The following is a 23,425-nucleotide window of genomic DNA, read 5'->3' as shown; positions in this document are numbered from 1 at the left end:
CTGCATCAGACATAAAGCCCCTCTAGTCCAGCATTCTGGGTGATACCAACATCATAACAGAATAAACCCATTAAAACCAATGGATTTATCCACTGATTTCAATGTACAGTCGTACCTCGGAAGTCAAACACCTTGCGACTCAAACATTTTGGCTTCTGAATGCAGGAAACCTGGAAGTGAGTGTTCCAGTTTGCGAACATTCTTAGGGACCCAAATGTCCAACGTGGGTTCCACAGGTTCCGATTGGCTGCAGGAGCTAGCTTCCTGCAGCCAATCGGAAGCTGTGCCTTGGTTTCTGAATTTTTTGGAAGTCGAACAGACTTCTGGAACCGATTCCGTTCAACTTCTGAGGTACGACTATATTTCAAATTGGTTTTCACATTGTTTGCACAGCAGCCAATCAGCTGCCCATGGGAAGACCACAAAGACTTGAGTCATTAGTCCTCTGCTGCTGTTGTTCCCCAGTAAATGTTACTCTAAGGCATGATGACTTTGATCAGGAAGTACTGTAGTATATAGGCATTATGATTAGCCGCTACTGATAGCCTTATCCTTCATAAATTTGTCTAATCCCCTTTAATTTAACCAGCTATCCCAGTTGGTTGCCATCACATCATGTGGTACAATCCCCATAGTTTAACCATGCACAATGTGAAGGAGTACTTTATCAGGCTTTGGTGAAATGGAACTGCCTACTGTTGCTTTATTTTATTACTGCCCTGCACAACTGCACGAGGCTGAACATTTCAGTCTAGTTAAAAGCTTCCTGGTTGTGCTATATATTTGGAATTCCAGTTGGCATAAACTGATTGTTCCCGAAGTGAAAACAAGGTTTATGGGGTTTTTTTATAGAAAGGGTTGTGGTAAATCCTGATTAAAGAGCAACTCCAGCTTAAATTTTTACCCTCCAAACAGAATATTGCTTACAGTTTGTGGTAATTTCAGTCTTAAAGTTCCAGGCAAATCCACAACAATGAGATTTTTGTTGGTTTGTCCTGAGCTGCTACTTCTTGAAAATCAGCCCCTATGATGGCCAAAAACACACCTTGTAACAAAGCATTTTTATTTATACAAAGAGAATCTGTTTTGCTCAGGTTTTGCTACGGTTGGCCAATGTGAGGACAAACTAGGTGGGTCTTTGGCCTGCCATAGCAGGCTCTTATGTTCTTAAAGGGGGACTCCAGCAAATGGAAAATGGAAAAAAACTTTAGTCATTTCTCCTCTTGAGTTATCACATCCTAGTTAGACCTTTCTCTATCAGTTACAGCAGACACAGCTCTCTCTACTGCTCTGTTATAAAGAAGAATGTATTTGAACTCTGAAAACACAAGTGGCACTAAAGTAGCAAGCAATAACGTTGACAAAAATGAGAGTATTGGAAAATAATATCTCTAGGCTGCAAAAGGTATAAAGCAGCATTATGCATGATGGTGACCCTGAGGGGACTATAGTATTGCTAGTCAGCTCATGCTCAAATGCTATTAGGAAGTCAGCAAGTCTTTCCCGACTCAGTGGTGACACTGAATACATTTATATGGGTTTTAGTTTAAGCTGCTTTCTCCTACAACCACAAATCCAGGAAGGAATCGATATTGGTATTTCTGAAAAATATTCATTTGGCTCACTCTGAGCAATTCTGATCTGGAATAATGCTGAAATTTTTAGATACCAAGCAAGCATTGAAAACAACTGCAAGCAATTTTGTTGGTGTTCTGATGCAAAATAATAGGAGTACTGTACTCTTTTTTGCAGTTCAGATTTGAATGAAAATCGGCATACCTGAAAAGCAGAGCAAGAAAACCTGGTCTAAACTCCGAGAACCATTAACTTCAAAGTTTTAAAACTTTTAGAAACCTGCAGATTTTATTCTTAAAAGCCTTGGGAGTCTTGAATTGAACCACTCCCATGTGTTCTTTAATGTACCATTTTCATGAGTCAATATAGTATAATATTATGAAACTGCTCCCCAAATCTACCGCTATTATTCTGAACTGTAAGAGTCCAGACTCCATAATTTATATATTGGCTGTTGATTAGGTCAACTAACTTAGTGAGAGAGAACTGTTCCTTAAAAAGAAAATACTTCATTAAAATGCTTTCTGGCCATGTAATTGTTGTTTGAAGGAAAAAAGAGAGGTATAAAAAGGAGAATTTCTGGATCCGAAGATCCAAGTACTCTTTGCTGAGAGAACCTCAGCAGAGATATAAAATCAAAAAGTATGCAGCAAAGTAAAGCATGGAAAGTTAAAAATGGTTTACTTACAAACTCTCCAAAGGTCAGATTCATGCACTTTTCCATACAGCATTCAGAAAATGTAGCACAGGCAGTAACACTTGGCTTAGTTACTGTGATGAAAGTTCCTAAATTATTGGTATACAAACTCAATAGTGGCTTGTGAGAGTCATGTGGTGAAGATGGAGCAACCAGTTTAGCCTCTTCACATGCTGAGTTCATCAAGTAGACTCAGGGGGAACAAAGACTTGACTGCCTAGTCCCTCCCAAGGTGAGCTAAGCTTAGCAGGACAGCTTACTTTATGGTCTTAACCATTTCATGCATTAATTACACTTAAGCAGGTTGGTTATATCAGGCTGGTTACACCACAGTAATATGCAGATTACCTTAGACCACCAGTAAACCACAGAACACAAGCTGGTGAATGGAGGAAATCCCATTCCAGTCACTACTAGTCTGCATGGTTTTAAATAGCCACAGAAACCTAAGATCCCTGCACCAGGTGTGCATCTTCAGCTTGGTAGCTATCATCCTACTAATAGTCTTAGATACCACATTTGGAAGCAATCAATATGGAAGCAAGTCCTTATTAGGGCAAGACATTTAAAGGACTTTGGAATTTTTCTTAGAGACTAACAGAGCTACCTTAACTCTTGAAATGATCTAGTCTTATTTCACATGCTTCACAATTTCTGATCCTTTGGCACTTTCCCAATAATTTCACAAGTTTCTCTCTACAGTCCTGAGGACTAGAAATGGGATTCTCAGGATGCTAACAAGATTTTCAAAGGTATGTCATTAGAACTGGGCATAGTAATACTACTTCTTGCTTATATAGAACTGTAAAAGTGTTCTTCCAAGCTGCCCCCTGACTTAGTATGAAAACAATGTAAGGTAGCTCATTATCTTGATAAGGAAAAATGCAGCTGAGGATGACCTGCCTTACTTTAGGTCACCTAGAGCACTTCTAGACAACACCAACAATAAAAGTTTGATACTTTTATTATTTTCCTATAATTGTGCCTTACAGTTCCCAGATGAAGGACACAGTGCTTGTTTTCTCTACTCCTACCTCTACCAGCAGCCAACCCTGCTTCATCCTGCCCCTTCTCCCCAAGAAAAGCATATGGGATACAAAATAGGGTGGTAAATTTGTGATAGCTGCTTGTTACCCTCTCTGGGCTCAGCAGCCCTCATCCTTTCCTAGTGCTCACCGTGTGGTGGCACCGATGGGGTTCCCTCTGTAGCAAGTTGAGCCCTGCCTTAAAATCTCAGTGCCAAAGAAACTCTCAGTTCACAGATGTGAAAGGTTGGACAAATAGATCAGACCTAACTCAAATAATAAATTTAAAACCTTCTGGTACCAAGTTTACACAGAAACCCCTTCTATCCCACATGCACAGAAAATTTCCTTTGCAGAGAATTGTGTGCATTGCACATGTGTTTTCCTATCTAGGTTCTTGCATACTGTATTTCAAAGGAAGTCCTGGCTGGCAGCATGTTCTCACATGGTATGGTGTGGCTCTATTTTTATGCACGCAATTTCCTACATAGAAACAAGTGTATCAGTGTAATTATCAATGTGCTTATAATTCTTACACTTTAAAACATTTCCATGTGGGAATTAACACACTTCATAGACGGTGTCAATTGCTCACATGTAAATTTGGGATTCACTTCGGTTTCCAGAGTTTGTGTGTCTGATCAGCACCAGCATACACTCAAAGCATTCTGTTCTGTAGGGGATGTCTTTTTAAAAATGTTTGCTACTAGATTTGCCATTCTGTCTGTATGAATGTCCCAAGTATTTGGACATTAACAGGGAATTCTGTGGAATTTACTCCCAGTTAAATATTTTGACTGGGTAGTAGAATTTTGCCTCGAGTGCACATACATGTTAAATGCACATACATAAACACTAAGCTATTAAGTAGTCACATCCTGCCCTTTCAAATGCTGCAGGCAGCTGATGAGATTCAGTCTGAACTTTGTATATTTTGCTAGTAGCCAAAAGCAAAACAAACACGCAAAACCCAGACACGTTCTCTTTGCTTGCAAATCAATACTGGGCAGGCTATGACAGAGTAAACAGCAATCTATCAGAGCATCACTCGTGTAAAACACCTGGCCAAACGCAAAACAGAGCGACTGGAAAGGGACTCAGGTAGGGGTTCTTGGGGTGCAGATACAGTAAGGATCTTACAAGCGCACAAGAGCGTCCCCATTTCCACCCGTGAGGAGCTGGAGGAGGGCGCCCCTCAACACACGCGCGAGTCTCGCGTTGATCCTTTTCTTTTCTTTTCCTTAGACGGAAACTCTTTCCCCGGAGGAATTTCGTAGCGTGTGAAGCTGCCCTGGATGCGTGAGGAGGAGGAGCAACCACAACCCCCGGCAAGGCGGGAGGGGTGGACTTGGGTGCCGTCGGCGTCAATGAATGAAGGCGAGAGCGTCTCCGCAAGGCGGGATGAGGCGCCCCTAGTGTTTCCTCGGCGCTGCAAGCGGCCGGCTCGGGCTGCTCCGTCCCCTCCGCAATCCGAGCCGCGTCCCCTCCTCTTCTCCAGCCTGTGACCGAGCCGGGCCCAGCTCAGGGAGGAGGAGGAAAACAGGGAGCAGGAGGAGGAGCAGCCGCCGCCGGATGCGGCGAGGAAAGAGCTCCGGCTCCCCTACGCAGCGCTGCCGGCCACTCACCTGAGCGCGCCGCGGCGGGAGGAGGAGGAGCCGGCCAGGCTGCTGCCGCTGCCGCCGCGGTAATCCCGGCCCAGGGGGCGGCGGCGGGCGACCCAGAAGCCATGGCAAGGGCTCCGGGAGCCTAGAGGCGGGCCGCCTCAGCCTCGCTCCGAGGAGCCGCGCCGCAGAGGCCTGCGAGTCCAGGGCGGCAGCGGCGGGCTCGGCCATTCCCAGCTTGGCCCGGGCCGGCTCTGCAGCAGCGCCTCTCCCGCGCAAGATGTCCACCCGCACGCCGCTGCCCACCGTCAACGAGCGGGACACCGAGAACGTGAGTGCCGCCGCCGCCGCCAGTGCCTTGAGAGCCCTTCTACTCTGCCAGCCGGCGCGGGGCTCGCTCAGGCCGGAGTCGCCCTTCTTGGCCTCGGCCGGGCGGGTTTTATTTTGGGGGGGGGTTGAGAGGGAGAGCAGGAGGGGGCTTGGCGGCCACGGCTTCCCCGTCTCGCGTGGGTGAGGGACCACCTTGAGGTCTCGTTTTCCTTCCCCGCCTTCCTGGGGCACTTTAGGAACCAGGCAGGGGCTGAGGGCAGCCCCTTTCCTCTCGCCTCCCTTGCCCAGCCAGGCCTCCGCCGGGTGGCCCCTTGCGCGCCTTTGCCTGCACTGCAGCCACGCCTCAGTGGGATGCGCTCTCTCCTCCCCATGCCACACCCGGGGGCTGCTTTCTCCTTCTCCTGCTTTTCCGTTCCTTCCTTTATGCAAGGCACCCCCAAGCCAGCCCAGGCAAAGTGCCTTCTTTGCATGTCTAGTTTGCAGCCAGCCTGTCTCTTGTTTTCACACAGAGCTCTATCTGTGCTTTCAGGTAAACTTTCCACATGGCTTCCCTCTCCATAGGGCCGGCCTCCCCTCCCTGACTATACTCTCTTCTTCTTCTTCCTGCCCTGCCCTGCCTATTGCCAGGCTTGCATCCTTCCCTGGGCCCGGCCGGTGACCTCCAAAAGCCAGGCTGCTCTGTCAATCCATCACTCGGGGCAAGCGCAGGATCTGCCTTCACTTCCGCCTGCCCCTCGCCCCTGCTGGTGATGTCTGTGCACGAAAGCTTCTTCTGAACTTTGCTCCTTTTGTTCTGGTCTTTCTCCCTTAGATCCTTCTTTTTTATTTTATTTTTGGTGGTGTTGTCCTAGTGGACTTCCTTCTCGGTGGGGTGACTGGAGCTTAAGATAGCAGCCAGAGAAATTATAAAGCAGGGTGATTCTCTTCCAAGGGAAGGTTGTTATAGGAACAGTACAGAACAGGAAAATGAGAACGGAAAGCTTTGTAATGACCAGGGTTCAGTGCATGCAAGTGCCTTCAATTGCTCTCTATTTTGTAAATACAAGCATAACCCAGGATGAAAGATGTTGGGGCTTTGGGGTAGCGAAAACATGTCTGGAATGCCTATTTCACATGGTTAGTAGCAAAGGGAGACAGAAGGTTTAGACTCTGTAAAATCTGGCTTTATGTCTGCACGTGCTATTTCTGGTAGGCATGATTAATGGGAAGTGAACTGTGTGTGGGAGGGAAAAGACATATTTGTAGTGAAGTAATCTAACGGCCTGAATTGAAGCAGACTTTACTATGTTAATGTGAAATGGGATACAGTGTGAACAGGCCCATTGACTTCACTGGCGCTGTTGACAATGTTCACTTTTCTAAGCAAGCAGTGTTTATCCTTTCCTGGGGACACTGTGTCAGTGTCCTAGGCACTATTCACATACTCTGGTTTGGAGAGTTGGATTTAAGGTGAAAGTGTATGACAACGTGAGGAAGGAGACAAAAGGCAGATTATGAAAATCGTGGCTTCTGTGGATTGTGCAATTTCAGAGTTCCATAGTGCTATAATAAGAAATGCTGTCCAAAGAAACTGCATTGAAACATATTATAAATGATTATTATATCAATTCATGGAGTTTTTAAATGTAAGCTAAAAAGTGTACATTTTAGTATAGTGTAAATACATCACACACCTCCAATAATTCTCTCCCTATTAAGTTCTTATAGAAGAGATGTTTGAAAGATTTTTATAGGATATAGAGCTAACAATATGTCTTTATTTCCCCCTTGTAATTAGTGTGGGAAAGTTATTGGTGCAGGAGAGACATTCACCCCAGTAAAATGTGACCTTAAATGGGCTTTTTGAAATATCTTCTTTAATGGCGCCAGAATGTTTAGCAATGCTATCAATTTGTTTGAAGAGTGTTAAGAGGCTCTCTAATTAATGATCTTTTTATCGCTTCTTTTAAAAAAATCTTTGCCTAACACTCCCGTGAAGTGAAACTTTATTGGAATGTATAATGTGTAGGAATATTTTTAGGGAAAAATTCATTGGGAAGAACCCCCCCCCCCCATCTTTTAAAATTCTTTTTTAAACTCTGCAATGATGCATTGTGATTTAGGCCTTGGATGAATTTTTAAGGGAGTAAAAATGTGCTGTAGTTGCCAAGTTGCAACCAGAAAATATTGTCCTCCCTCCCATTATGCCTTTTGGAACAAATGGGTCTGAAATTGCCCCACAGCAGGCGGATCTGTTAAGGAAACAGGCATAATCACTTGGTTGTGACTTGACAATCCTTGGGTGAGTTGAATTTGTTTTGCTTTATTATTTTGCTACTCCGGCTGTTCATTTTTACAGTAGATAAATATGCAGGCATAGAGTCACTCAATTTATGCGATTCCCTTATCACATTGGATATAGAGCGGATTATAGGTCTATAGTGAGAAAGAGTGTGATTGTCTTACCCACTGCGCCCACCTTTTCTTATATTCACAGAGTGAGTCAGCAGGTGGTAGAATTACTGAATAGGCCAAGCAGTTGTTCCTAAAGTACATTTTCTCTTCATTTTTACTTTTTGTCTCTTTCAACTTGGCATTCTTTTTGAGTATTACTTTTCGTTTGTGCTAGATCTTTTTGCTGATGGGTTTTGGGATTTAGTGTATTTTTGGTTTCTATGGAAGCTGCCCAGAGTGGCTGGGGAGGCCCAGCCAGATGGGTGGGGTATAAATAATAAATTATTATTATTATTATTATTAAGAGCAAACCAAATTGTGTGCTGGAAGAGAATATTTCCATATGCCTGTACTCACTGCAGTTTCTTCTGCAAGGAAGAATGAAGGACCATTGTTTCTCTAGCCACAATGCTCTTAAATGCAACCCCTTCCAGAGGCAAAAATCTCTGTAAGTTCTAAAGAGGTGCTGTTTGTATTTAGGCTGAACATAATATTTTGGATTTTCAATCAAGCCTGTAATTGGAATAGGTTTTTTGCTCTGACACAGCATGTTTTGACATAATGTACTTGAGAAATTGAATTTTATTGCTTCAAAGTTTGAGCTGATAGTTTACATGCATAACAGTACTTTACAGTAACATCAGGTTTTGTTTGTTTGTTTTGGTAAAGCAAATAAAAGCACATAGATGTTTAGGCTTGTTCAAGTGAGCTTTCTTTGGAGTCCTATATCCAATTTAAAATGGGTTTCTTGAGTAGTTATACTTAACTGCATTATGGTAACTTGTAGGAACTATAAATAAAGAACCAGGCCTTGTGGAGAGGATATTGAAAAGAGGGAGAAAGTAGTTGGTATCTTAGGTTGCCTTAGGGAAAGAATATTGGGGAAGCAAAATAGTATTTGAGGATCACAAATAAGGATATGATTTGGGAAAAGTTCTTACAACATATATGTGCCAGCAGTACCAGAAGTCGCAATTTGTAGGCATTGAAGTAGTATTTGATTAGTGACCTAAAGCTAAGGTCTGGCTTTTGTGCCAAATGAATGTTCTACAGCTGTTATTATAAAACTACTTCCACAGACCGGGCCTGCTCTTAAGCTACTGGAGCTATGTGGCAGGAAATCACATTGGATGAACTATTAATGTGTTTCTTGCAGCAGTGCTGCCTACCTCCAGGTAAAGCAATAGCGGTATAGGGAACAATCACTTTGCAATCCATCTCATGTAATTTCCTGTATACAGACATGACTGGAGCAGTACAGATGGAGCCACAGGGAAGCAGCTGCCTCACTGTTTTGGTAATGTTAGAATGAGCCCTAGCAGATACACTTCTGGATTTTTTTGAAATAAGTTTTTTCCAGGCTTCAGAGCAACCAAGACATTGACAGATAGATGTATGGACACCCTTATGGGCAAAGGTTGGCATTCTGATACGTTATAGAACAAACAGTGGCATTTGATGGTGAATATCTTCTCTGGTGATGTTTGCAATCTTGATTTAATTGATTCTTCTTCTTCTCTAATTAACTCAGGATAACTGTGCTAGTTTACCCAACTGTCGCTCCATGATAACCAAAGTGGCAAGTACTGGCAAGGCAAAGTTGTTGAAGATGTTTAATGAAATGGAGATTGTTGTAGGATTTGGGCAAGGAATAATAACCACTAGAAATAGTGGCTGTTTATGCCAGTGATAAAATAATTAACTTTGTCAGATGACATGGTTGGGGCTAAACAGGTTTGAATGTGTTCTGGGTTCTCTCATTGGAGGTACAACTTCAGAAAGGGCCAGAGGAAGGCAGTGGCACAATTCCTGGTCACATTGCACTGAGTTTGTGTCCCAGTGGAATGAACCACTGAAGTGTTTTAAGTGGGATAGCTCAGTCAGTAGAGCATGAGACTCTTAGGGTTATGGCTTTGAGGCCCATGTTGGGCAAAAAGATTCCTACATTGCAGGGGGTTGGACTAGATGACCCTTGTGGTCCCTTCCAATTCTGTGATTCTCCAGAGTGCTACAATAGGGCAGTGGAATCACTATACAAAAGGAGTTGCTTTGCCCCAGCTGGTGCAGAAAGGAGTTTGTTCCAAGACAACTGTAAAGATCAGAAATGTCATAAACGATTGGCAGGGAGGTATTATCCTTTCAGACCTGTTATACACAGTTTTATGCCAAATTTTCTGAATTTCTCTAAAATGTAGAATAGAACATTATTCCTTTAGAAACTCCTTCATCATATTTTGTTAAATTGTTTCATGGCCAGGAGACTGTACAGTGGTACCTTGGGTTACAGACGCTTCAGGTTACAGACTCTTCAGGTTACAGACTCCGCTAACCCAGAAATAGTACCTCGGGTTAAGAACTTTGCTTCAGGATGAGAACAGAAATGGCGCGGTGGCGGTGCGGCGGCAGTGGGAGGCCCCATTAGTTAAAGTGGTATCCCAGGTTAAGAACAGCTTCAGGTTAAGAACGGACCTCCAGAACGAATTAAGTTCTTAATCTGAGGTACCGCTGTACATGTAATTTATATATAGCATGTAAATTTTGATCTAAAGTCTTACCATAAGCAAGGTTAACTGTCAGGGACTTTCAGGGCTCTGAAGAGTGTGGGGCAGAGGCAGAGGACCCAGGGGAGTATCTCAGGAAATGAAACCAGCAATTTATGGGGTTTGACACTGCCTGCAAGGCAGGAGCCAGAGCGGGGGGAGGAGGAAGAGTCAGGGTAGTCCAAGACAGAGGAAGGCACACAGGCTATGGCAGAAGAAGTAAAGAGGCTGCTCAGATGACAGATGCGTCTCCTAAAACCCCTCTGCCTCCTAAAACCAAGAGAAACTTGAAGCAGCAAGAACAACTACAACTTCTGTGCAGGAGAAGTCTCAGACTGTTGGTGCATCAGAGGAAGGTGTATAACCAGGCCAGGCGGAGGGGGCCTCGCTTTTGCTGCAGGGGGCAGTCGCCTAGTGGCTAGAGCAGACAAAGGCGAACTCGGTCCTCCAGATGTTTTGGCGCTACAACTCCCATCATCCCTAGCTAATAAGACCAGTGGTCAGGGATGATGGGAGTCCCAAAACATCTGGAGGGCTGAGTTTTCCTATGCCTGGGCTAGAGGCATGTGTGTGCGTGTGTCTCTGGAGCACTGCAGGAGTTGCTGTAAGTGCTTCTTCTGTACATAAAGACTTTGACAATCAGACACATGCTTGCCTTAGCTGGGGTGGGCCAGGACACTGACATATTGCTACTTAAGCAAGAGCATCTTAAGCCTTTGGATCTTCAATTTAACTTAAATTTGTTTGTCTCTATACTAGGATATTATTTCATGGTAGCTTTAAAAAAACTCATGATTTTTCTGCTATAGACATGGTGTACGTGGGAACAGTTTAGACTGAAAAATCTGCGCGTCTCAAGAATGACATCATATAAGACAGTTGGTAAAGCAGTTAGCTGTCAAAACAGGTAGGGATAGTAAACAAATCTCTTTTTTGAGGAAAGGACAAAGGTTTAATAATGGGTATGGTTAAAATGTAGAATAAAAGTTGAATGGCTATATTTATAAAGTTAATAATATCTAGCTTTGCTCCCGTGTAAGAAAGAATGGATCAGATATGAAGAGAGGAGTTGTGGGAGACAATTCTTTCTAAATATTTTCTTTCACTGCCTTGAGGAACATATGGCCTAGTTTTTAAGCATTCCAGGTTCAAAGTAGAATTGCTGTTTGCCAATAGATATAGAGTGGTTTGGTGATGGGTGATAGCATGTTTTTCCCTTGATATCCAAATGAATTGATCCAGACTAAATTTCTCTGAAACAACTGCTAGTTGGCTTGGGGCCAGGAATCCTTCTCTTTTCTGCAGTGAATAACTTGTTTTTACACAATAAAATACTTGTGATAAAAGCTCATCTGAATAAAGCTTATGATTGTTGGGAAACCTCATCTGGTAAGATTTTTTGTCTTGAAATTTTGAGTTTGAGTGAAGACTAAGAGTAATCTCATATAATTTCTGTGCTACCTTTTATTCCTCATTTAATTCAGGGAACTCCAGATTTGAAGAAATATCTGACAGTGAGTTCAGTTGTGTGTGGCAATCTACACAACTGGACATCTGTGTTGGGTATTGAGGTCACTTTGTGATGGATATAACATTTGGTGTTGGCATCTGTCTGTCTCTGGAGACAATAGATGAGTATGCCTTTGCAGGTAAAGTCAAACCGTTGGAAGATTACAACGCCTGCTGTGGCTGTAGAGACCACAGAGATACAGTGGTACCTCGGGTTATGTACTTAATTCATTCCGGAGGTCCGTACTTAACCTGAAACTGTTCTTAACCTGAAGCACCACTTTAGCTAATGGGGCCTCCTGCTGCTGCTGCGCCGCCGGAGCACGATTTCTGTTCTCATCCTAAAGCAAAGTTCTTAACCTGAAGCACTATTTCTGTGTTAGCGGAGTCTGTAACCTGAAGCGTATGTAACCCGAGGTACCACTGTACATGTTTAGTTGCAGCTGGGGCAGATGCACCATGGCATTTCTTCTCTCTGTGCTTCTCCCAGCAGTCATTCCTCCTCTGGCCACTGCTATGGATGCATGACCTGATTGGCTGTCTCCAGGCACCACAATTGTCTTCAAGAGATTCCCACATGGTGGGGTTGGCATTGCCAGCCTTCATGTCACGATTGCAGGTATCTTTGTAACACAGAGAGTTGGTCTGCCAGCGGGCTTAGTTCCTGAAGCCAGCTCCCTGTAAAGCACATCCTTGGGGATCCCGCCAGCTTTCATTCTGTGGCCATGACCAAGCCAGCATAGATGTCGCTGAGACAGGAGTGCAGACATGCTAAGACTGTGGGCTTGGGAGAGCACACCTTTGTTTGAGACTCTGTCCTGCCATGTGATGCCCAAAATCTTCCTGAGGCAGCACATGTGGAAGGCATTGAGGCGTCGCTTCTGGCAGTTGTAAGTTGCCGACAGATAGTGTACTCAGCATACAAGCCTGGTAAACCTTCTTCTTGGTACTAGATGTTAGCATCACATTCTCCCATACCCTTTTGGAGCAACATTGAGAAATACATATATAGTTTGTTGCAGATGAGATGGCGGGGCGGGGCAGGTTTCATTTGAAGACTGAACTTTAACCATAGAGTTGTAGCCCATTCTCACACATATTTTGTGTGACTACACAAGTTCACTTGAGAATGGGAGATATTGTGGCATTTTTGTTAACACTTCTACAGTGATGGATGGCTTCGGGATATGTTAAGTTAAAAATATTAGTGTGTAATGAGGTTTCTCATTTTTATTTGAACTCATTTCCCCCCTCATGAGATTAGCTGCTATTTTGCTGGAAATAAATTAAAATGCTTTAAAATGCAGTAAACATACCTTCTGGAAGTAAGCATTCCTTCTTTAATTTGTCTTCTGACATAACTGAGGTTTGGGAAGGTATATGCCAATCCTGTATTTATCTGACAAATTACATATAATTTAAGCTGCTAATGGTTTCAGCTCTCTACTTACTTGAGTGTGCCATTTATCTAAACATACATGCATTTCATTATCTGAGTGATACTGAATTAGGCTGTCAAGACATACTGGACACTGATATTCTCAAAGGCATATGGAAGAGTTTCTGTGTTGCCGAAAATATTTATCATAAAAAACCATGCTATCATAAAAATAGCTTTCATGGTGGCTTACAAAATTTTAGAAAGAAACAAAATACAAGAAATGGGAAGGAACACCATCATAAAACAAAATGTAAAATCTTGGGAGGATAAAAAGGTCTTTGCCTGGCACTGGGTAGATAGTATCATGGGTGCCAGGCAAGCTTCTAGTTCCAAAAATGGAGTGTCATAGCTAAAAATCCATCCCAAATTGCCACATGCCTCAGCTCAGATAGCAGCATACCCAGAGGAGAACTTTGGCATCTGATCTCAGTAAATGAGCAGGTAAAAGGAGTGATAGGCATTCCTTTGATTCCAGGTTGTGGCAGAAATGGTTCTGAGTGCTCAAGTTGGAAGAGAAGAAGAATGGAACTGCCTGCTCAAGATACATGCTTGTGTAAAGCCAATTATTTTCTGTGGCTCATGGAAAGGAAGGACCAGGAGAAATAGTGCTGTTGGTTGCAGAGGGTTTTGTTTAAATCAATTAACACACAATCCAGTAGTCCAGTCAGAGCCTATAATTGCTGGCCTTCTCCCCTTGATTTTTGTGCACTTCCAGTTTCCTCATCTGTGTTGCACTGACGTAACTCTTCTCTGTTGTGCTATATTTCTGGGCATCCAGCCTCTACTATATTCAGTGGTGAAGTTTCTGTGCGTGGATCCCCATATTGGATGCTATAATTGTATTCTACAAATGTATTCATATTTCTCCCTTTGCTTTTATAAAACTTCGATGGGTGGGGAGTTCAAATTCTGAAAAGCTTTAAATAAGAGCTCAGAATAAATAATTCAAATGAAACATTAAATGAAAAAATCGTTTCATTTAGTTCAGAATGTCCTTTTTCTTGTTGGATCTTGAATTTCCTTGGTACCACACGAGAGCAACTCTTTATACAGCACACAAAATATACAGATAGACAGCACTTTAATACTTATGCTTAGCATAATCATACTGATTTCCTGATTTCATTCCTTGGGGTATCAATATTGATTATACATTTTGTTAAATAAAATAAACTAGTGCATGCTGTTTGTTTTTAGCTGCATCTAAGCAACTTACCTCTCCATCAACAACTGATGTAACTTTGTGTCTAAGAGTTTGAGATGAAATTTTGCTAGATGACTTTAGCAAGTCTCTGTTATCAGCTTTGTATCAGCTTCCTATCTGCAATATGTAGGAATATTATTGCTGGATTGTCTTACAGAAATATGTTGTAAAGAATGCTCAGTCCTGAGCTACATGCCGTGGGGGGGTGTGGGAACTACCAAACTACATCCCTCCTCTCTCAATGTATAGTACAGGGTGTGTTTGTGTTTGTAGAAATGTGACAGTGACATCATGTTAGTGTTTTACAGGTCTGCTTAATTGGCTGCCACTTGTAGGGGCAGGGAAAACATGAATGTGATGTCATCTCATACTTTTTCCATCTGCACATTATGGGGGAGACATGAATCCGTTCTCTTTAAGACATTTATGTACAAGCACCAAACCAGGAGATTCCTGAAATCACCCCTCCCCTCCGAAATCTGCAGTGAAACTGGGTTGTCTCTTGTTATCTTCATGCTTTCTGGTTGGAAGTAGCAGGTAATGGTTGAATTGTGAAGCTGGATTAAATCTTTTGTAATTCAACAGATATTACTAGGGTATTTGGGTATCCTTTTCTCACTTTAAATCTACTTCATTAAGAGCAGATAGAGCCTTCTGTGTGAGATATTTCTGATAATGAAATGCATAGATTGCTGTAACATGAGTGTGTATAGCTGCAGAGCAGCATTTTTTTGTCCATTGGGAGATAAGACTGCTTCCATAGTATTGCCCTCCTGCAATGTCTTTTTATTGTTTATATGTAGGAGGGGTGAATGTAATTTCAGAATTTACAATCTTTCCAGGCACAATAACTACCTGAAGGTCATTTCTGATAAGGCTGGAAAATTAAGAAATCATTTTATAAAATTGGCTTTTTTCATGGTTTATGAACAAAGCAGTATTGAAGTGTTGGAAGTGAAACAAAATGGTTTTGCACTGTGCATTAGAATATGTTTGAACGATTGCTACTATTCTGTAGGTATGAGGCAGGCTATATTGCTATCATCTGCATAGGAAGTTGGTTAGGAATATTGGGATTTAAAAATATGCCTAGAAATATGCTCAGTGAGAGAATAGGAAATAAATTGCCTTGTTGTGTTAGTTTTGGTACATGATGTGTACACAACCACAACTACTTTGAAGTTGCATACTGATGAATACTGGAGTTGCAAACAACCTTAACTAGAAGAAAGCTGGGTTGTTGCTGTACCAGGCTGTCTTCTTATCTGACTTTTTCTGCCTCAAGGATGACTTGCTCTATAAGGCAGAAGGAACTTGGGAAACTTGGCATGTGGCCTGAGATGGCAGTGGTCCTTCTCAGTTAACAGCCACCAGAGCACCATGCTGTGTTTCCCAGATATTCAACACAGTGGGGAGTTTGGGTTTGCTACTTTCTCCCACTTCTTCTCTTGGCCTCTGAAGGCAGCCCTGTTTAGGGAAGTTTTATTCTGTTTTTAATGTTCTGTTGAAAGCCAAACAGCGTGGCTGGGGAAACCCAGCCAGTGTAGAAATAATATATTATTATTATTATTATTATTTTATTTTATTTTATTTTATTTTATTGATTGGCCAGGAACTACAGAAGGATGCTCTGTTAACTGGAATTAGTCTGTAAGGCAGACATTGGTCATGTTCGTCTGTGACTTAGGTCCAAGCTATCTGAAAGACCATATTCCCTCATATACACCAGCTTTGGTTTTGAGATTCAGGAGAGGCCCTTCTCTCAGTCCTGCCATTCTCACAAACATGCTTTGTAGGGGCACGGGAGAGTTGTATTGGCTGGGCATAATTATATGAAAATCGAATGTGTGAGAATTTTCTGTATGTATCTTCATAAACCTACAATGATAACTATTGCTTTGGAATTTATTTTTTGTTATGAAGAAAAGTCTCTCTGTTCCTTTGATGTGCAGTGTAGAGAAGCAGTAGCTGACTGTAAAACAAGTTCACATTGCTAATGAATCAAATAACTTTCCTCCCTCCTTTCAAGTGTTATCGTTCCGCAGCTTCTATAAAACTGTGTTTTGACCCAGATGCTATGCTTTATTGGGCTTTTTTTTCTTAAATTTAACTAGTCCTAGACTGATGTCTCTCTATGAAAGACTGGAAAGAGGAGGTGAACCAGGCTGCAGAGAATTCTGGCTGGAGTATAGGGTTGCTATCCTACCTACAAACTTCCCTTGCTCATGGATTGCAGCTAAGGATATCTACTACTACACCCATGGCATTGGTGTTGGCTCAAAACTGCTAATAAGAACTGGTTAGCAAAAACCGGGAAAACCACATATCAGCCACCCTCAGACATAAAGTTGAAAAAAGTACACAGGGAAGACAAGTAGAGCAAAAGAGTGCTTGCTCTGGCAGCACATGTACTGAAAGTGGAACGATACAGAGATTAGCACAATTGTTGTTGTTTAGCCGTTTAGTCGTGTCCGACTCTTTGTGACCCCATGGACCAGAGCACGCCAGGCATTCCTGTCTTCCACTGCCTCCCGCAGTTTGGTCAAACTCATGCTGGTAGCTTCGAGAACACTGTCCAACCATCTCGTCCTCTGTCGTCGCCTTCTCCTTGTGCCCTCAATCTTTCCCAACATCGGGGTCTTTTCCAGGGAGTCTTCTCTTCTCATGAGGTGGCCAAAGTATTGGAGCCTCAACTTCACAATCTGTCCTTCCAGTGAGCACTCAGGGCTGATTTCCTTAAGAATGGATAGGTTTGATCTTCTTGCAGTCCATGGGACTCTCAAGAGTCTCCTCCAGCACCATAATTCAAAAGCATCAATTCTTTGGCAATCAGCCTTCTTTATGGTCCAGCTCTCACTTCCATACATCACTACTGGGAAAACCAGTTAGCACATTAGCACAATTAGAGCAGCAGAAACCCACCTATGGAGGAGGGAGTCCGCATGATGTTGGACTCTTGATTCCCATCAACCCCAGCCAGAACAGCCAATGGTCAGAGATGATGGCAGTTGTAATCCAACAACATCCAGAGGGCTACAAGTTCTCCGAGCAATGCTGATGCAGGAAGCTCATCCACTTAGCACCCAGTTGTGTGGTATCCATTGTCTCTTGGAGGGCTTGCTGGGTGTGGAAGTCAAGGGTCCAGAGGGAAAAGAAAGAAGAAAAGACCTGGAAAAATTGCCTCTTAAAGTCTCCTGAACATGAACACCCCCCTTTTCTTATTGTCAGTTGAGCTGCCCGCTGTATGCACCACAGGAAATATGTAATAGAAACTAGCACTAAGATCTCTGCAGATTATTTGACTTAACGTTTTCTTCCCTCACATGGGCCAGTGCATCAACGATACCTGACATGCATCCCTGCTAGGAACACACCCTTTGAAAATGTATTGATCTAAGAAGATCGTATTGATCTAAGAAGATCCTAAGGCAACTGAGCAAGAGATGCCTGCGATGGTGGGAGTGGTAGAGGCCTTTGACAAGCAGCTTCACTTGATTGTTTCATGGGAAGAAGCTTGTGTAATCCAAGTGTGTGGCTGGATCTTAATTAACAAAGACTGCTGTGTCTCCCCAGGTTTTCAACTGGCAGAGAGCAGAAGGACTCCGGCTACTTCCTGGCTGCTTTTTAGCTTCTTGTTTGGACAAGACGGATGGGTCCTTAGGATGGGTGGTGGGTGCACCACCATTTTCCCCCCATTTAGTATCCATCTCATGAAAATGTACCTTTCTGTAGAGGAAGACTATGCACTTTCTACTGATCTAAAGGGGATATGTCAGAGAGATTTTGGATGCAAGCTGATGGTAGGCCAGACAACCATGAAATCCCAGAGCCAGTACTACTATGACCAGTGGGAAGAAAGGCAGGTTCATTTGCCTGTAAAGTTGTGGGGATTTTTGCTTCCTGCACATCTTTCATTAAAAAAAAAGTTCTTAGACCTTATGGCTATGAAGAAGTGTAGTGTGACCCAGGACCACCTACAAGTTTTATACTTTTTTACAACCTAATGTACTGTGTCCATACCTTTTTTAGTTTTGGGAGTTTTATTTCCCCCCCCCCCCCCCATTGTATTGGATGTTGTGTTGTAATAGTGTTTGCTTTCTTGGGAGGATAATATCTAGAAAGGCAGCTTATTAATGCTTGAAATAAAACAAATGAAAATAAAAACCCCAGAGCCAACAGGCTTTTGCTATTTTGCAGTACAAATCAGTGGTATCCTTGGGATTTGGTGGATCTGAAAATGTACCCAGCTGACCAAACTAGTCTGTCTATCTTTATGGACTTGCCACATTCTTTGACAGATATTATTATTAATATTGTTTGTTTGTTTGTTTATTTCTGGCAGAGTTGTTTGCCTGTATTATCTAACTTATTGGTATCATTTACTAGTTAGAATATTGCTGATAACCTATTTCTTGGTTTCCTCTGTATGTCTGTCTGCCAGTGACTAAAAATAGCCCTGGCTCCAATTACTTGTAGACAGTTGTTGAATCTAAGACTTTTTTCTTTTATTAGGTCATGTGCTATTAAGTTGTTGTTAATCTGGGGCCATTTTTAGTTAGATCATAACATGAACCCCATGATCGATATTTTTAAGGTTGCTTCTACCAAATCATTTCTACATATTTTCTACTATATATTTAAAGTTTTGTATTGTAGAGATTGCAATTTCGGGTGAACAGATTAATAAGAGCTTTGCTCCAGACTACTGGATACTATTGATGGTATATTAAGTGCAACAGACTCAACTAATTAATGCATATGGGCAGTTACCTATGGAGTGAACATTTTAAAAATCTGTGCTGTACCTAAGAGGTAGAGGAGTTAATGCAAGTGAATGTGTCCTTGATTTGACAGTGAAGGAGCAAAGAGCCAACTTCACTAGTCTACTCTAATTTAACTCTTTACAACTTACTGGTAATAAGCAAATACTCATCAAAAACTACAGTAAAACCCCTTGCCCTTCAAAACATACTTTTCTGTTGAATATGTGTTTTCAGAATGGCTTCCCCAAGATGAACTGTTGTTGCTCTGGCTTATTGAGAGCCTGAGACATATTTCAGCTTCTTTTTGGTTTTGGTTTTTCTTGCAAGTTTCCAGTGTAATCAGAGTTGGCCTAATAAGTTTTTCTGCTTGGGGTGGGGCAGCAAATGACATTCCTCAACCGTTGTCGAGGTACATAGTACCCAAAGTCAAGTTTATTTGGCACCTGAGAGAGAAAACCACACAAGTGCTGTTTCTCCTCTGTGGTAGTAAAATGATCTAATAAATACAATAGCCGGCAATTTTCATGACTCTTCCTGATGGTAGTAGGACTGGCCGTAATTATCATTCACAGGAATGTATCTAACAAAGTACTGTAGACAGCTGTATTTTCTGGACAGAGAACCATGCGCAAATATGCCTGTTCTAAAGACATTGTCATCTTGATAATCTGAGTTGTTGCTACAGCAGCAGTTAACTCTGTGATAAAGCACTTGACTGCTAAAATAACTTTTCCCATCTTGTACCTACCTATGCAGCGTTTTGGGTCATTAGTGCCGTGTCATCAGCAGTCATTTTTACTTATTTATTTCAAAATATTTATATACCTCAAAGTCGTTTACAAAAAGAGCAAACAATGAAATTATCAGTAAGATAGATAAGATAATTTATTACGGTCAAAGACCAGCTCTGAAATTATCAGTCAAAAACACTTTAAAAATCAGTATTGAAAATATTTTTTAAAAAAAATCTATAATCAACAGGAAGCTTAACAGAATAAAACATATGAAAACTTGGATAGGCTTCCCTAAACATAAATGTTTTTACCAGGCATGAAAGACACTGTGGTCATCTACCAAACCTGTACTATGGCACAAATGCTGGTGGAGAAACTTGCATGTTTCATTAAAGGCCTTTGGGAGGGGGGCATGGAATCCGAAGTACTTACTTTGACACAATCCTACATGTATGTAGGATTATAGTAGTGATACAGCTGATCACCATACAGTGGTGCCCCGCAAGACGAATGCCTCGCAAGACGGAAAACCTGCTAGACGAAAGGGTTTTCCGTTTTCAATGCGCTTCGCAGGACGAATTTCCCTATGGGCTTGCTTCGCAAGACGAAAATGTCTTGCGAGTCTTGAGATTTTTTTTTCGCTTCCCCCTCCCCTTTTTCTAAGCCGCTAAGCCTTTAATAGCCTTTTAGCAGCTAATCTGCTAAGCCGCTAAGCCTTTAATAGCTGCTAAACCGCTAATAGCGCTAATCCGCTAAGCCGCTAATAGGGTTGCTTCGCAAGACGAAAAAACCGCTAGACGAAGATACTCGCGGAACGGATTAATTTCGTCTTGCGAGGCACCACTGTACTTACATTCTGCTACTTTACATACAAAGCCCTAAGTAGCTACGGACCAGGTTACTTGACAAACTGTGTAAGGCCACTGTAGTCAGCTAATGGAGCCCAAGTCAGTTTTGCCATGGTCTGATGGTTATCTTCATGGAGTCAGGCTTTTTCACTGGTGGCACCAGTGTTATGGAATGCCCTCCTTGCTGAAATACAAGATGCCCCATCAATGCTGGCCTTCTAGTGGCTCCTGAAGACACACTCGTTTAGACAAGCATTCCCCCCAACCACACTTTGGGTTTTATTTTTTGTTTTGTAAACTTTGGTTAATTCAGTTGTTTGGTTAATTCAGTGGAATTGACTGAAAACAAATAAGCATCTGATTTCCTTAATAAATATCTTATTACAGAAGCAAATAGTTTTACCTTCCCCTGTAACTTGTGGCGGACTATCTTGCTTGATATAGCCGTTTGGAAATACAGTGGTACCTCGGGTTAAGTACGTAATTCGTTCTGGAGGTCCGTTCTTAACCTGAAGCACCACTTTAGCTAATGGGGCCTCCAGCTGCCGCTGCACCACCAAAGCACAATTTCTGTTCTCATCCTGAAGCAAAGTTCTTAACCCAAGGTACTATTTCTGGGTTAGTGGCGTCTGTAACCTGAAGCGTATGTAACCTGAAGCATATGCAACCCGAGGTACCACTGTAGTTACTCATACAAGCACTTTTCTGTACTGCACCTACTTTTTTGTGGTTTTGTGATACATTATAGCCTGGATTGAATAGGCTGGCCTATCATGGGCTGGTTGATTGCACGGTACTTGCAAACAGAGGGTTGGGGTAAATATTGGTCCTTTCCACTATTATGCCAAAGCTGTATTACAGAATCAATTATGTTTCATACTGACAGTGTTAAGTTATACTAGCAGCTATTTTCACATTTGTTTGGGAGAAGGATACTCTGTCCTACTGGTAAGAAATATCCCCCACTGTTTCTAATTAAGTGAAATGTAAGCTATGGATCTTTCAGGATAGGATTTCTATGATCAAATGTGAAGACTGCCTATTTAGTACTAGCATTTTCTTGATCATGCCTAATTGTTTTTAGTGTGGTCATAGTTTACTTACATACCACACGTCCCCCGATTTGTTCTCAAAAGTGATTTACAAAAAAAAGCTAACAATAATACAGTATCCATAATACATAATTAAAATTATAATATCACTACAACACTAAAAGTTTAATAATTAACAATTTGTTTAAAATATATCAAATAAAATTAAATATGCACAAAGCTTCCAAAAGGCTCGTTTATAGCTACAAATACTCCTAGAACTAATTGCAGTAAGTAGTAACTAGTAATCCCCCCTCCCTTTTGCATATAGACTGAAAAGACACAGTTCCTCTGTCAGCAGCTTCCTTATGAAGACTCCTGGAGCAGGAGGAAGCAACTATCCTCTGATGGCAAACATCATCACCCTCTCCCCGCTGCATGAAGTACATATTTATACATTGATATGGGATGCATTGCCATCCTCTCCTTTGTCTAGGAGAGAGAATAACAACGGGTTTTGTTTTTAAGAGTGAATTGCGCCATTAACTTTATGACATTCAAGTCTCCTGTTCCTTTTTAGAAAGATTTATGCTTATCAGGTAAGCTTGAGTTGTCATATTTTTTCCTTGTGCCATTGTTTTGAATTGAAATTCTACCCTTCAGGTTGAATAGATTCTTTGTTTTATGGTGCATAAAATTATAGGAAGGGTCAGTAAATAACTAGATCCCTGCTCTTAGGCTGACCACCTGCAGTTGTAGGTCTGACCCAGGCCTTTCCTTGTGGCAGCCTGTCACTTTAAGATCACCCAGTCTCTATCTAGACCTCCATCATCTGCAAGTGGGCAAGTCATGACTCCCTTCAGCCTCTGTTTAATACACAAACTGCAGAATGGGTTAAGTTGTGACAGAGAGATGACAAATCCACATAGCCCATCTTCCACTTTCCAAAAGGTATCAAGCCCTGTCTCTAACTAAGCATCACTCATAAATCGAGGCCCACATGGGTCAATGGTTGAAAACTGACTGTTGCCTATTATTCAGTTTCCCTCTTCTTCCAGCTGACTGTCGATGTTTATCCACTACACATGAGATGACTCAAAGCCTGTTTGTAAGTAGCTGCTATAAGATAGACTTGAACTAAACCCTTTACTTTCTTGAACACTTTACCGAAACACATTCTGCCTCTTCCATTTGTCCTCTTGCTTTTTATTCTTAATAAACTTCATAAAACTGGCTGTTTGGGACTTGTTTGCATTTCTGCCAGACTGAAAGAGATTTTCCCTTTACAGTGGTACCTCTAGTTGTGGACTTAAGCTGTTTGCACCCTGAAAAGTCCGCAACTAGAGCGCCCCTTCTGCGCATGTGCGTGGCATGATTAAGTGCTTCTGCATGTGCCCGAAGCCCACAGATAGCTTCTGCGCTGGCGTCGAACCTGGAAGTAAACACTTCCAGGTTTGCCATGCTCATAAGTTGAAAGTCCGTAACAAGAGCGGAACGCAATATGAGGTATGACTACATGCATAGACCATTTAGTCCATTCTACTTGCAGTATAAGTGGGGTTTGATCGAGAAAAGCAAGCTATCATTGGCTACTGCGAAGTCCAAATAAGCTGAATGCTCCCTCTGTGAACCCTCATAAGTATTTGCCTTGTACCTGCTGGTCTCACTTCCATTTGGAGTAGAGGGAATATGGT

At 42.1% G+C, this 23,425-nt stretch overlaps 1 protein-coding gene across 5 annotated transcripts in view; it reads left to right on the top strand.

Annotated features, from left to right (window-relative positions):
• Positions 1 to 4,586: 4,586 nt before the first annotated feature.
• The window catches only part of MARK1 (microtubule affinity regulating kinase 1), a 77,048-nt gene continuing 58,209 nt past the window's right edge, over positions 4,587 to 23,425 (top strand). The window contains exon 1 of one of the 5 annotated variants that reach the window (XR_013984510.1): positions 4,587 to 5,229. Coding sequence is in view for 4 of the 5 variants with exons in the window: in XM_081000147.1 (XP_080856273.1) it covers positions 5,179 to 5,229 (51 nt within the window). In the remaining variant the exon portion in view is untranslated. The remainder of the gene's footprint in view (positions 5,230 to 23,425) is intronic. The other 4 variants (XM_081000147.1, XM_081000145.1, XM_081000149.1 and 1 more) reach the window with 4 other exon arrangements.

The sequence above is a fragment of the Podarcis pityusensis genome (genome assembly GCF_964106645.2).
Source record: "Podarcis pityusensis genome assembly, chromosome: 3".
Taxonomy (NCBI): Eukaryota; Metazoa; Chordata; class Lepidosauria; order Squamata; family Lacertidae; genus Podarcis; species Podarcis pityusensis.
This window is presented reverse-complemented; position numbering and strand designations above follow the sequence as displayed.